Here is a 16,030-nt window from a genome sequence, read left to right as displayed (position 1 = left end):
AGGCCAGATATTATAGGTGTCCTAAAAGATACAGACAACATACAATTGAAACAAAGGAAACAACTGCAGAAGCATACAGAGGTAGGAAGATGCTGGGTCAATTTGTGGAACACAGAGGATTATAGTTGGATAGTAACATCAAGTAAATTTAAATCATCCCTGGCTGCACATTAGAATCTTCACCCTGTGGAGCCTTAATAAACAGATGTCCAGGGATTAAATCAGACCAGTTGATCAGAATTATTGGCAATAAAATCCAGGCAGTTTTGTTTTGTCTTGTTTTGTTTTGTTTTGTTTTGTTTTGTTTTGTTTTAGAGCTTTAGAGGTCATTTTAATGTGCCCCAGGGTTGAAAAGTACTTATTTAGAGGAATAGTGAGAGAAATAATAGAGATGAGTTAGGTCATTATTGTGGGAGCTTCTAATGCTAGGCTTAGGCATTGTTTTGAAATTAAAAGAAAAAAAAAAGTATACAGTAACATCTGTAGTACCTTGAGTATCAAACAAATAGTTTTTCAAGGATCTGCATAGGTTTGATGTGAGTTAGGTTTTGAATTTGATTGTGAATGGAAATGAGCCTAAATTGTAAGAAGGGCCTCTAACGTTTAGTCAGACTTTGGTATGTATTTTCATGTAGGGAGTTATTGCTTTAATGAGATGATGAGATCATTTAAGAGAACACTTAATTTTTTGAAAAGTTTGAGCATTTTTGTGTATAAGTTTTCATTTGGAGTTCATGAAAGTTTTTGTGGAATTGAGAGATGAGGAAAATCATGGGAAAATTGTCATGAATATATCTACCTGATAGTTTTAAAGCTGTCTGTGTTTTGTTTTAGAGCAATGATAATGAGGAACGCCTACAAGTTGTTAAACTACTGGCAAAAATGTTTGGGGCAAAGGATTCAGAATTGGCTTCTCAAAACAAACCACTCTGGCAGTGTTACTTGGGCAGGTATATGACTTTGGTGTCCTGTTTAAAAGTAATATATGTTTATATCTACTTTACATTATTTTAAAACACCCGTATTTAATATTTTTCTGAACTATTAAAAATTAAAGGTTTTATATTTTGAGATTTTTTTTTTAAATATATGTTGAAATGTTTGAATGTTGGTAGTGATTGGCCATATTTACAGTTGCCCTTCTTTTCATCTTATTTTGCCCTTAATTTTTGAAAGATGATACATTAATTTTTTTACTTTTTTTTTTTTTTTTTAAAGATAATACATTTATAAAGCTATCTCAAGGGGCACTTGGGTGGCTCCTGGGTTAAGCGTCTAACTTCGGCTCAGGTCATGATCTCAAGGTTTTTGGATTCGAGTCCCGCATCATGCTCTATGCTGACAGCTCAGAGCCTGGAGCCTGCTTCAGATTCTGTCTCCCTCTCTCTGCCCCCCCCCCCCCCCCCAAAATAAATAAATATTAAAAAATTTAAAAAGCTATCTCAAAAGGTATTATAGTCATGAAATTCAAATGTGTTATTATTACATAGCAGTGATTCATTCCAACTGGAAATAAATCATGAGACATTTGTAAAGACAAGGATATCCACAGAATGAAGAAATAAATGATATGCATGTTCTTCCTCCTAACCTCCATTGTACATTTCTCATTTAAAGAAAATGATAACCTGAATTCCATATGCTTTTAATTTCCACAAACCTGAAATTGGTTGCAAAATTTTGAGTGTTTGTAGACTTCTCTTTTCTATGAGAAGAGTTCATTTCATTACATTTCTAAAAGTATCCCTGACCTTGAATATGTTAAAACCACCTCTCAAGTGCCCTGGCTGAAATGTACTTTGGCCCTGAAGTTAAAGGAGAACCCCTCCCACCCCCACCCCTGTCCCCAAATTTTTCTCATAACAAATAATGCAATTAAGTCATAAATAGGATTTTAAAAGTCTTGTTCTTTTTTTTTTTGTATTGAAATATTTGTTATAACCACTTTTCTGTCCCCTCTTAATACTAGAACTGTCGATGATGATGATAAATTTAATCTCTTTTGGCTTTATTTTTCTAATTTTTTAAATGGGGTAGAAGGTTTTATAAATTCTTAAGTGCTAAATTCATAATGTGATTTCCTGCCTCTTATGTAGCTCAGTACTATTTGACAAGGTGCATTAAATAAATAAATTTTAGCCCATTGTACTTTTGAGTTTGATTTCTAGACTTTTTCCCCTTAAACAACAATGGAAAGTTCTTGGGTAGTAGAGCAAAATATTTTATACGTTTAATTATACCAGTCAACTTAAAGTCCACTTAATGTGGTAAAACACAAATACAGTTTTTACTTACAGACATTTAATATATCTTTAAATCAGGACTTGATTTACCCAGACTTTGTGAGATTTTAGAAGGGGAAAAAAATCTTGATTAAAATTTATGTCACATTTCCATTACATTGTAATTTTTTCTTTTAATTTTAATGGCCTAAAATTGAAACTCGCTGATTCTTAGCAAGTTTAAGGACCTAGACTATTTTTTTAAAGAGGTCTTATATTTATTTGTAATGGTTAAATAGCACATGTTTAATTGAAAAATGGTAAAGTACATAAGGATAGAGTACTTGGATTCAAAACACTCTGGAAACTTTACATGAGATCATAGACTGGATGTTAAAACTTTTTTGAGTGTACTTCATAGAGCATTTTTTTTTCCTAATAATAAGCTTTTATGAATAATTTGGTGCTCATTTTGAAGACCTCTTCCCCACCCCCTTTAAGATACTAAATTTGTTTCTTACAGTATAGGGTGATACATGATTTGGAAACCTTTTGGTGATTCAGAATTAAGACATATGAAAATACTGAGTGGAAAATTCTTGCTTTACTTTGATGTTCTTGTTGATACTAGACAAGATTTTTTAAGAAACATCACTGTTTTGCATTCCAGGATGAACCAATGCATATAGGCTTTCAACATCAATAGTTTAGAGATGACTAGACATCACGTGCTTTATGGAGGAACAGGATGCCATCTGTGAAATAGCCTTGCTAAAACAGTGAATCTGAATATTACTGGTGTCTAGATCTAACTGTCAGTTTATAAGATTTAGGAGAGAGGGGAGCCTATTAATTTAAATCAGAAAAATGTAATGTAGCAAAATCTAAACTCTGGAAAAACACTACACACACAATCAAAAGCAGTTACTTCACCAAATAAATTATAAGGAAAAAAATTGATGGAGGAGAAATACAAGATCAAAAGATACTTAAATGACATCAATAAATGAGTTTTAGTATTTTAGAAATATATACTAAGATACTTGTTCATATAAAAATTGGCTTTAGTATTAGCGGAAATGTGATGGTTAACTGGATAGGAGTAATTTGGGCTCAGTTTTTAGAGTCATGTAAAATAATATGGGGTTTAGTGCAAGGTCTGCCACACTTTTGTGAATGTTCTATATTTAAGAAGGGATACTTTGAAGAAAGGTTTTCTTTCCAGACACAGTTTAGGATTTATATAATGTATCTATGAACTATGTACACACATATGCATATATAAACAGGCATATTGGAAAGTATAATACTTATAGGAAAAATCTTGTCCTTCTAAGTTTTGTGCTTGAGCCAAGCATATATTGTTTATACATGTTCCTTGAAAGTACATAGTTCAGGAGATTGTGCTGGTTTAATATCGACATTCCAAAGCATTCATAAATATATAGCATATCAAAACTTCTGACTTCCACTTTGAATTACTCTACATAAATTGTTTTTTCTTTTAATTAGAGGAATAAATATAAATTGAATACAGATTAAACACATACCTGTTTCTCTTATTTTAAAGATCATTCTGTGCCTTTATATTTTTTCAGGTTTAATGACATCCATGTACCAATCCGCCTGGAATGTGTCAAGTTTGCTAGTCACTGTCTCATGAACCATCCTGATTTAGCAAAGGACTTAACAGGTACTATATACCCACAATAGCCAATATTTCTAGATGCTTGTTGGTGAAAAAAATCAGTTTCATATATATATGTGTGTGTGTGTGTGTGTGTGTATAACTGATATATATGTGTGTGTGTGTATATATATATATACGTATATTTGTGTGTATATATGTGTGTATATGTGTGTGTGTGTATATGTGTGTGTATATATATACATATATACATATATACATATATATATATATATATATACATATATACATATATATATATATATATATGTGTGTGTGTGTGTGTTTGTGTGTGTGTGTGTATAGGAAAAGTATCCCCCTTTTTGGTTATTGTGTTAAATAAAGACTTTATTTGGTAAAGTCTTCTTTCAGCTCATCATCATGGAAGTTACTCTCTGAAGCTAGAAGTTTGACTCTTGTGCCGCCTTAGTCTAGAAGCACCTATAAAAAGTCAGTGTTACCAGAGAGTACTAGTTCTTTAGTTTAAGAACAATTTTAAAGATATTCTAGGCATTTGGATTTGAACAGGTTTTGACTTTGATGTTCTTTACTATTCTTTAACATTTTGAGAACTGAGTTGTGAGTCATTAATTTTTAAGCTTATTAAACTATGCTAAATGGAGGTAACTTTTCTGAAATCTGTATATTTATAAGGCAGTTTAGAACTTTGCATTTTTGTAGTAATAAGAATATCATATATCTGACTATTGCTCTTTTATAAAATTTTTTAAAGTTTCTTTATTTTCGAGGTGGGGGAGGGGCAGAGAGAGAAGGAGACAAAATCCCAAACAGGCCCTGTGCTTTCAGTGCAGAGACCCAACGTGGGGCTTGAACTCACGAACCACGAGATCATGTCCTGAGCTGAAGTCCAATCTTTAACTGACTGAGCCACCCAGGTGCCCCAGTTTTTTTAAATTAGGAAATAGTTCAGAAAATAACAGATGACTATGATAGCCACTATGTCTTTTTTAGAAATGTTAGCATTTTTGCTGTATTTCCTTAAGAGATTAAAAAAAAGAAAAGAAATTGTTGATGTAGTTGAAATGCCCCTCATAAATTGTATTCTTCCTGTTTGCAGAGGGTAGCCCACTCCACTAAATTTGGTCTGCATCCTGTTTGTTTTTCTATGTCACATGTGTCCATAAATTATATGCAGTATTGTTATGTGTTTTAAAAATCTTACTGAATTTGATGGTGTTGAACTTATTTTATATTTTTTATTTTCCATGCTTCTTGTTTTGTTTTCCTGTTTCCCTCTTTTCTGCTTAATTAATTTTCTTTGTTCTCATTTTTCCTTTTCCCCCTGTGGGCTTGGAAGTTAACATTCTCTTTTGTGCTTTCACTGCATAATTGATTAGTGAAGTCTAAAGTCAGAACTCTCATTTCTTTCTGAACAGTCAAGGAACCTTGAAAGTTTTAACTGCACACTCTCTTCCTATCTTTCATATTATTGTTACTTTCTCTTTTTAAAACTTTACTAACTTGTAGTACATTTTTAACTGATTTTTTTAATGGTCTTTGCTTATGCTTCTTAAATCTTACTACTTCCTTCTGAGTTTCTTTTGATGAAGAAAATGATAAAGTGTATTATTAGTTCATAATATTTTTAACAATAATTTGTCATAGTCATGCTTTCAGGTTTTGCTGAATTTCTACCGGTCAGATTTGAACAGCAAATATTTCTCATTTTCATCCTTTTTGGGGGAGATGCCCTGCCTTGAACCTTCTATTTACCCACTCACTTCTGAATTTGGACTGATTGTTCTTTAAGCTTCTGCTTTGTAGTATTGATCTTTAGATGATCCTTTCTTCCTCTCACTTTTGTCTTTTCCCTCTCTTTCGTCCTTTCTTTTCCTTTTCCTTTTCCTTTTCCTTTTCCTTTTCCTTTTCCTTTTCCTTTTCCTTTTCCTTACCTTCTGTGTGTGTGTGTGTGTGTGTGTGTGTGTGTGTGTGTGTGTGTGTGTGTCTGTTTCTTCTTTCTCTTTTTCCCTGGACATTTCTTTTGCTGTAGCATTTTGTTCTTCTGTTCTTATATCACTGTCACTGTATCTAGTTTATTTTACATTTCATTTATAGCATTTCTTAATTCATTGAGATTATTCCTTAGGTCTTTGATCTCTGCAGCAATAAATTCTCTGCTGTCTTTTATGCTTTTTTTTCTAAGCCCAGCTATTAGTCTTATGACTCTAATTCTAAATTTTTGCTCAGCTATATTGTTTGTATCTGTTTTGAGCAATTCTCTCACTGGCTGTCATTTCTTCCTGGATTTTCTTTTGAGGAGAATTTGTCTGTTTCGTAATTTGGGCTAGGTTTCTGTCTTTTATGTATTTTAATAGCTTTTCATGTGTTCTGCACCTGTGAGTACTACTATGTTAAAAAGGGGTCGTACACTATCCAGGGCCTGGCACTTCAGGAAGTGTTTTTGCAGTGTGTTGCGTGCTCTGTTTTCGTGTATTTGGCTGCTTTCACTGGTCAGTCCTCTACAAAGCTTCTCCTTGCTCCTAGTGGTGGATTGTTTGGACCTTCCACCGGGTGTGCTTTGATCCTTGAAGTAACCCTGGAAAAAACGAAGGGGTGGGGAACAAAACCACAGGACAATTGTTTGTTGGTGCCTGGGACCAGTGGCTGTGCTCTTGTGGTGGAGAGGCCGTCTGGTTCACTCAGTGTCAGTCCTGCTCCAGTAGATAAGCAGTTGCCAGGCATGGAGGGGTGGGGTTTGTTATGAGGGGGTCCTGCCTCCACTGGGAACCACTGTCCTGAAGTCCCACCATGTTGGTGATGGGGAGAAAAATGGTAATACCCCAGTCTCTCTTCCCCGGACCGGGTGTCTCAAACCATACTGTTGAGGCAGAAATAGCGCTGCCAGTAGGCTTACCCTGCTCTACAGTCTCCCGTGCCTCCTAGGTGTTGGGCTGGGGTTCAAAACTTGATGTCTTAAGGTGCCCTGCACCTCGCAGATTCTGCCCTGGTGTAGTGCCACTGAGCCCTGCCAATAAAGGGCCCTGGGCTGGCACCTCCAGGGTCTTTTGTCCTTGGGGAGGCACTAAACCCTCTTCCCAGAGTACTCTGGGAAGTGGACTGTTCTTTGCCAGTGCGGTGCTCAGATCTCTACTGCACCCCAAGGCTGGCTCCCTGCCTGCCAGCCACACTTACAAGGCTCACTCTGGTCTGGAGAAAGCCGTGCACTTTTGAAAACTCCAATCTTCAGCTCCTGAAGCTGTTTGCAAAGTAGAAATTGGCACTCTCTGTATTTCTTGTTCCCCAGTCCGTGGTCTAGAGATGTTTTTCTCTTGTACTAACACAATACTGCAATTCCACAGCCTCTCTGTCTCTCTCTTCCTTCTGTCCTTTCACTGAAGGGATTCACTCCCCTCTGTGCCTGCGTTGTTTTATCTCCCCCAGTTCGTATACATGCACCCCTGTCCCTCCAAGCTGTCTCCTGTCACCTGTGGAGACCTTTCTGTTACTCCACAGACTGATTTCTTGGGTGTTCCGAGTGATCTGACCTCAGTAAGCTGTGTCTGAGGGAAGAGGGAAATCCTGGTCCCCCTACTTCTCTGCCATCTTCACTCTTCCTCAGAATTTTTTAAAAATGTTTATTTCTTTAAAAGTTTTGAAAGAACACGTGTGTAGGTTTGGGGCTGAGAGAAAGGGAGACAGGACCTGAAGTGGGCTCTCAGCAGACAGCAGAGAGCTCGATGGGGTGCTTGAACTTAAGAACTTTGAGACGATGACCTGAGCCGAAGTCAGATGCTTTAACCAACTGGCCCACCCAGACGCCCCATCCCATAGTCAGAATTTCAATGCAAAATTTACTGTTAGCTAAATGATAGATGTTTTCAGTTTTTATAGCTATTTAAAATATATTTTATATGTGAAAAATTTCACCAGTAACCTTTTTAGTCTTCACCATTGTTTGAATGTTTGAAAGTTTACCAAAAGATACTATGTAGTTTCATTTTTTTTTTTTTTTGTAGTTTCATTTTTTAATAAAACATTTATGTTACTGTGTTGTATGATTTCCTAGTTTTCAGACTCTGGGTGCATTTTAATTATTTTTTTTAATTCCCATCACCTGTTTCACCCATCCCCCCACCCACCTCTCTTGTAACCATCAGTTCTCTATAGTTGAGTGTGTTTCTTGATTTGTCTCTCTTTTTTTTTTTTTTTCCCCTTTGCTGATTTGTTTCTTAAATGCCACATATAGGTGAGATCATACAATACTTGTCTTTCTCTGACTGATTTCACTTAGCATTATATTCTGTAGCTTTATCCATGTTGCAAATTTCATTCTTCCTTATGGCTGAATAATATTCCATTGTGTGTGTATATGTGTGTGTGTGCGTGTGTGTGTGTGTGTGTGTGTGTGTGTGTTTATGTATGTGTATCTGTATACCACCTCTTATTTATCCATTCATTTATCACTGAACACTTGGGCTTTCTCCATAATTTGGCTATTGTAAATAACGTTGCAGTATACATAGGGCTGCATGTATCCCTTTGAATTAGTGCTTTTGTATTCTTTGGGCAAGTACCCGGTAGTGTAATTGCTGGGTCGTAGGGTAGTTCTATTTTTAATTTTTGGGGGAAACTCCATACTGTTTTCCATAGTGGCTACACCAGTTTGCATTCCCACCAACAGTGCCAGAGTGTTGACCTTTCTCCACATCCTTGCCAACATTTGTTGTTTCTTGTTCATTTTGGCCATTCTGACAGGTGTGATATGATCTCTCATTGTAGTTTTGAATTGCATTTCCCTAATGATGAGTGATGAGGAGAATCTTTTCATGTGTCTGTTGGCCATTTGTTTGTCTTTGGAGAAATGTCTGTTCATGTGTCCTGTCCATTATTTAATTGGATTGTTTGTTTTTTATAGTGTTGAGTTATATCAGTTCTTTCTGTAGTTTGGATACTAACCCTTTATCACATATATCATTTGCCAATATCTTCTCCCATTCCATATGCTGTCTTTTAGTTTTGTTGGTGGTTTTCTTTGCTACACAGAAGCTTTTAATTTTGATGTAGTCCCAATAGTTTATTTTTCCTTTTGTTTCCCTTGCCTCAGGAGACATATCTAGAAAACTGTTGTTATGGCCAATGTCAGAGAAATTACTACCTGTGCTCTCTTCAAGGATTTACATGGTTTCAGGTCTCACATTTAGATCTTTAATCCATTTTGAGTTTATTTTTGTGTATGGTGAAAGAAAGTAGTCCAGATACATTCTTTTGCATGTACTGTCCAGTTTTCCCAGCACCATTTGTTGAACAGACATTTTTCCATTGTATATTCATTCCTCCTTTGTTGAAGATTAATTGACCATATAATTGTAGGTTTATTTCTGGGTTTTCTGTTCTGTTCCATTGATCTGTATGTTTATTTTTATGCCAGTACCATACTGTTTTAATTACGACTGCTTTGTAATATAACTTGAAATCCTGAATTATGATACCTCCAGCTTTGTTTTTATTTTTCAAGATTGCTTTGGCTATTTGAGGTCTTTTGTGGTTCCATACACATTTTAGGATTGTTTGTTCTAGTTCTATGAAAAATGCTGTTGATATTTTGATAGGTATTGCATTAAATCTGTACATTTCTTTGGGTAGTATAGACATTTTAACAATATTAGTTCTTTTAACCATGAGCATGGAATGTCTTTCCATTTTTATGTGTTGTCCTGAATTTCTTTCATCAGTGTTTTACTTATTTATTTAATTTTTTAGAGAGAATGAGAGAGCGCACACCCATGTGAGTGGGGGAGAGGAGTAGAGGGGGAGAGAGAGAATCCCAGGCAGGCCTCACACTCAGCACAGAGCCTGATGAGGGGCTTGATCCCATGACCCTGGGATCATGACCTGAGCTTAAATCAAGAAATGGATGCTCAGTTGACTGAGCCACCAAGGTGCCCCAGTGTTTATAGCTTTGAGAGTACGGGTCTTTGATCTCTTTGGTTAAGTTTATTCCTAGATAATTTATTGTTTTTGGTGGAATTGTAAATGCGATTGTTTTCTTATTTCATTTTATGCTGCTTCATTATTAGTGTACAGTAATGCAACTAGATTTCTGTACAATGATTTTGTATCCTGTGTCTTTACTGAATTCATTGATCAGTTCTGGTAGTTTTTTGGTAGAGTCTTCAGAGTTTCCTATGTATAGTATTGTATCTTCAGATAGTAAATGTTTTACTTTTTTCTTATCCTTTTGGATGCCTTTTATTTCTTTATGTTGTCTAATTGCTTTGGCAAGGACTTTCAGTACTATATTGAATAAAAGTGAAAGTGGACATCTTAGTCTTGTTCCTGACTTTAGGGGTAAAACTCAGTTTTTACCATGGAGTATGATGTTGGCCGTGGTTTTTTCATATAAGGGCTTTACCATATTGTGGTATGTTCCTTCTAGACCTACTTTGTAGAGGATTTTTATCATAAATGCATGTTGTACTTTGTTGAGTGCTTTTTCTGTATCTATTGAAATGATTATATGGTTTTTATCCTTTTTCCTATTGATGTGATATATCAGGTTGATTGTTTTGTGAATATTGACCCACCCTTGTACCCCAAGAATAAATCCAACTTAATTGTGGGGTATGATTTTTTTAATACATGGTTGGATTCAGTTTGCTAATATTTTGTTGAGGATTTTTCCATCTGTATTCATTAGAGACACTGGCCCATAGTTCCTTTTTTTGTGGTATCTTTATCTGGTTTTGATATCAGGGTGGTACTGGCCTTATAGGATGAATTTGGAAATTGTCCTTCCTCTTCTGTTTTGTTTTTTTGTTTTGTTTTTTTTTTGTTTTTTTGGAAATAGTTTGAGAAGAAAAGGTATTCACTCTTCTTTAAATGTTTGGTAGAATTTGTAAAGCTGTTTGGTCCTGGACTTTTGTTTTTTGGGAATTTTTTTGATTACTGATTGCTGATTACTGATTGCTGATTACTGATCATTGCTGTTGATCGGTCTGTTCAAATGGTCTATTTCTTCCTGCTTCAGTTTTGGTAGGTTAGATTTTTGCAGGAATTTATCCATTTCTTCTAAGTTGTCTAGTTTGTTGGCATATGGATTTTCATAATATTCTGGTACAATTGTTCAGAATTGTATTGTTGTTGGTTGTTATTTCTCCTCTTTCATTAATGATTTTATTTATTTGGGTCCTCTCTTTTTTCTTTTCTTTTTTTTTGGTGTATGTGGGGGGAGTCTGGCTTAGAGGTTTATCAATTTTGATCATCTCAAAGAACCAGATCTTGGTTTCATTGATCTGTCCTATTTTTGTTGTTCTTGTTTCTTTATTGTTTATTTCTGCTCTATATTATTTCCTTCTTTTTGCTGGGTTTGGGTTTTGTTGTTTTTCTAGCTCTTATGTAAGGTTAGGTTGTTTATTTTAGATTTTTCTTGCATCTTGAGATAGGCCAGTATCACTATAAACTATACATTTTAATTTTTGTAGTTGACTAAAAGACAGCTCTGAAAAAATCTAGGAGTCTCAGTACTTTTTATGCACATTTTCAACCATTTCTCATTTCACAGCATTCTTTATCTGTGCCTTTCTCATTCCTTGGTGCCTTGAATTTCTCAGTGTTTCCACGGTTCTTCTACCCTGGAAATAAGCTTATTTATTAATCTCTTTCCTTTTTGGATTTCAACTTTTTCTTTTGTTTAGAAGTCATACATCTGTCATCACAATTTTGTTGAAAAATCTCTTTTGCTGTGATCTTTTGTACTTGTCTCTTTTAAAAGATGTTTTCATAGGGTTTCAGGAGTGAGCTAAGATTAATGTATGTTAGACACTCACGTTTATCTTTATTTACAGTGTGTTTGATATTCATCCTTGTGCCTTCAGCTACATTTTGAGGGACATGGCCATATTGTGAAGAAGAAATTCTCAGCTGCTTTGTCATGCTAACTGAGAATTTCTTCTTTCTCCTTTGTTTTCTCTTCCTCTGCACAGTTAAGATCTGTAATTTAATAGCTCTTGTATATACCCTGCTTAATATGAAAAATTTGTTTTAGGGAAATTGGGATACATCTTAAAATTGATGGTGTTGTCATTGGTTTTGTTTTAGTGACACCTAAAGTGGTATGTGTTGCCCTTGAAACAAGTACTGTGAAAGCTAAAACTCCTGTGTTTATCTTGGTGGGGAAGTGAACTTGATCTATTTTACATACTTCATTTGAAATCAATACTAAAAGCAGTTTTTTTATTGAGTTAGGTAAATAACATTTCTGTTTCTTCAGAAGTTTTTATTTTTGTTTTTAATGTTCACTTTTTTTATTTTTGAGAGAGAGTGTGAGCGGGGGAGGGGCAGAGAGGGGGGGACAGATGATCTGAATTGGGCTCTGAGCTGACAGCAGCAGGCCCCATGTGGGGCTCCAACTCATGAACCATAAGATCACAACCTGAGCCGAAGTTGGATGCTTAATCACCTGGGCACCCCTTTATTTATTTATTTATCTATCTACCTACCTACCTATCTATTTATTTATTTATTTTTAAGCAACGTATTGTCTTTCTCATTTTTGGAAATAGTTCCTTTTAGGGAATGCTTAAGGTGAAATTGCTTAAGACCAGGGTAGTGGTTTTATAGGTGTTTGCATTGTAATTATTTGCTAAACTATCAATTTATAGGGAAGTAAATCCACTTATAATCATAAGCACTATTTGCTGCATATAGCCATGACTATGTGTATTACTCCAAATCCAAGCAATGAAATTTTAGCTTACTGGTCTTATAAGAAAAAGCTGAATAATGTTTGGGTTTTTTTGCTCAGTTGTAGTATCTCTTTCTTAAGCCTCATGTAGCATTACTGAAGAGTGTTAATTTTTTCTTTCAGCTTTCTCAGTGCCAGATCTGAACTGCAATGTTTTTGACTTTAAGATCTTCCTCCAGCCACTCCTAATTGTTAAATGTTTAATTTCTTCCGTGCTCCTTTTGGCTTTTCTTAGTTCAGTCAGATGAACTTGACTTGTGGTATTTCCTATAATCCTGTTTCTTGGTGGCTGGTATCTTAATTTTGTTCTTTTAGAAACCTTAGGTTTTCCATAGTTAAGGGATAGAAACGTGAATACTCTAGCCTTTTCCTAGTAGGTCCATTTGACTTGAATATTTTAAACATTGAAACAAAAAACAAGTGAGATATTTAAAGTTATTATACTTCTTACTTCATTTATATGGTTTAATTAATGAGGTTAGGAATTCCTTAATACACTACCCTGTTCCCCTGCTGCTCAACCCTACTTGGTTGCATGTAAACTACTCTATTTTGACTGAAGGACTGACCTTCATTTCTACTCCCCTCTCTCCACTACTCTTAATTTTCTTGAAACATTGAACCCTGTACTTAGGTTTTGCTTTTGTTGTTTTATACAACTTTTAAAAATATTTTAATTGTTAAAGTTCCATTTTAATCAATAAAATTTTATCTTTCAGAGTATCTTAAAGTGAGGTCACATGACCCTGAGGAAGCTATTAGACATGATGTTATCGTGTCTATAGTTACAGCTGCTAAAAAGGATATTCTTCTGGTCAACGATCACTTACTTAACTTTGTGAGAGAAAGAACGTTAGACAAACGGGTGAGTAGGAATAATAATTAGTAGCAGGCTTTCACTTTGAATACTTGAAGTTTAATAGTATTTCATTTGAAAATACTGAGATTTAAATGTAATTAATGAACCTTTTTGAGGGGGTCATTTTAATATTTATGAGAAGGTTTTATTTTTTGTTACATTAAATTTTGTTAGTTTTTTAAGTTGAGATTATTTATTCTCATCCTGAAAGTGAGATGGCTCTAAATGGTAGTCAGGTGTTTAGCCTGGACGCTAGTTTTAATCAGTGACTTGTAAAGGGCCTTAATAACTGACACAGCTTTCTTATATTGTTGGCTCTCTTTTCTTTTTCCTTTCCTATCGGTATCAGTTAATAGTTCTTTAGCTGGTGGTATTATAATTTCTGTGGAATAGAAAATAACACGTTTTCAACTTGGTAAAGCTATACCTAGTAGAGCAGCATGCTTCTAGCTTATCTTCTGTGATCCTAAACCCTTTCTTCTTGAGTGAGCACCTACTGGCTCCACTCAGCAATCATCGGCTTCTTTAGGTAAATACTTTACAACATTTTAATAGTCGCTGATAAGGTTGATTTTGCCATCTTCACTTAATAATGTTCTCTTTGATAATGCTGGTTGTGGGTGAAGTACAGATGGGCAGGAATTGCATGGTTTTCCCTCCAAATCTATAGATATTTGGAACAACTTATTTTAACTAATAAATTTAGACTTGTCTTTATTGAATATTTCATAGGGGTATTAATGAAAAGGCCAAAAGGTGTAAAGAAGGAAAAGGAGATTTGCATCATGGTAGGCTAACTGCCTTCTAAGTATTCAAGTAGTCTTTCTCTTAGTTAGACTTGGAATTTAAACTAAGTGTCTATGTGTTGTTGGGATCGCATATATGCACATAATTTTTGATAATCATGTTGTATTCATCTTAGGGCTACTTGGTTCAGTCATATAAATATTAATTGGATACCAAAAAGTAATTGAATATATTTATGTTCTTGGTAGTATTAGAATATACTCTGTCTTTTAAATTCTCCTTAAAGCAGCAGTTTGGGGCATTAGAGTTAAGATAGAGAATTAGGAAGTTTCTACAGATAAATTGAATTCCCACTTTATGAGTAAGTCTTTTGATGTATATTGGTGGATGGATGAGATAAACCAAGGGAAGAATGTCACTATGAATGACAGACTGCAAAGGAGAAAAAAATGGATGATCTGTGCAGTTTCATGAAGTTCTAAACATTACTGACATCCTGATTGTAGTGCTGTGCTTGTGTAAAATTAAAGGATAAACTCATTCCAAGATAAGCAGTATTAGATATACTATAGCAAATAAATACTTAAAAAAAAATAGTTGAATACATTCCTTTTACACCTGAACTTGATTCTCAAATACACAAAATGAACCAAGTGGCTTCATATTTAGCATTTGATAAAACCAGCATCATGTACCTTTAATTGAAGTATGATTAATATAGACCATAAACTGGAAAAAGTGTATAAGGGATAGGTCACAATTAATTCAGTCTTTGCCTTTTAAAATTTGGTAACACGTTTTCTGTCACCAATTGTAAGTGACTTTAGATTGTGATTAACTTTTATTTTTTAGGTGTAGGCAATGGGTTTAAGATATTAAAACATTAAAATTCTTTACACATGTTGATATCTCTGTACTTTTCATAGTAGATATATTAAAATGATAGTTGTGTTTTTTTTGTAGTCATTATAAATCGATATCCAGTATCTGAGGATTGATGAAAATGTATTGTGTAAAGTAACTAACTTAAAAATAAGAAAACAGACTTTCCTGAAGTATAATGGGAGCATTTTTAAATTATAAGAAAACATTTTTGTTTTTACTTTAAGTGGAGGGTGCGCAAAGAAGCCATGATGGGACTTGCCCAAATTTATAAGAAGTATGCTTTACAATCAGCAGCTGGAAAAGATGCTGCAAAACAGATTTCATGGATCAAAGACAAACTGCTACATATATATTATCAAAATAGTATTGATGATCGGTAAGTTAACGACACTAGGTAAAATATCTGGTTTTTGTGTTGTATTTAACTGTTGTTGAAACGCTGTTTTAGGCAAACTGTTTTCTTTATAACTTGAAACTCTCCTCAGTTTTTACTGCAAATTAAAGATAGTGACTAGTTTTCCTCCCACCAAAGCCATAAATGAAGCAGTAAGGTACATATGACTTTAGGGATGGATACAGCTTTTATGTTCATTTTTGTATACTGTTTTTGAAGAGTAATACTTAAAAGTAGAAATGTGTGTAATTTAAATTTTATTTCATAAGTAATTTTTCAAATAACATTTTTTTCAAATAAATGAAAATAAACCCTTTGGATTATAGATAGTTTTAATAAAAAGTTTGTACTCAAGCCTGAAAAGACAGGTTATAATTTAATATGAAACACATTATCTGAATATAATCTTTGTATTTTTCTATTGCAGCATAAAGTTAGATCTTGTATGGATCCTAAGCATTTAGTAGTTGATAGGTCTGTGATTCCTGCTTGCAGTCTGAATTGATTTCACTTGATTGAATTTATTTTAAAT

At 34.4% G+C, this 16,030-nt stretch overlaps 1 protein-coding gene across 6 annotated transcripts in view; it reads left to right on the top strand.

Annotated features, from left to right (window-relative positions):
• Positions 1-16,030, top strand: part of PDS5B (PDS5 cohesin associated factor B) — a 191,778-nt gene that overhangs the window by 88,953 nt on the left and 86,795 nt on the right. For all 6 annotated transcript variants that reach the window (XM_060637388.3, XM_060637387.3, XM_060637389.3 and 3 more), the window contains exons 9-12: positions 835-950; positions 3,821-3,915; positions 13,333-13,478; positions 15,329-15,480. In XM_060637388.3, coding sequence (XP_060493371.1) covers positions 835-950; positions 3,821-3,915; positions 13,333-13,478; positions 15,329-15,480 — 509 coding nt within the window. The remainder of the gene's footprint in view (positions 1-834; positions 951-3,820; positions 3,916-13,332; positions 13,479-15,328; positions 15,481-16,030) is intronic.

Source organism: Panthera onca, chromosome A1, assembly GCF_046562875.1.
Source record: "Panthera onca isolate mPanOnc1 chromosome A1, mPanOnc1 haplotype 2, whole genome shotgun sequence".
Lineage (NCBI taxonomy): Eukaryota > Metazoa > Chordata > Mammalia > Carnivora > Felidae > Panthera > Panthera onca.
This window is presented reverse-complemented; position numbering and strand designations above follow the sequence as displayed.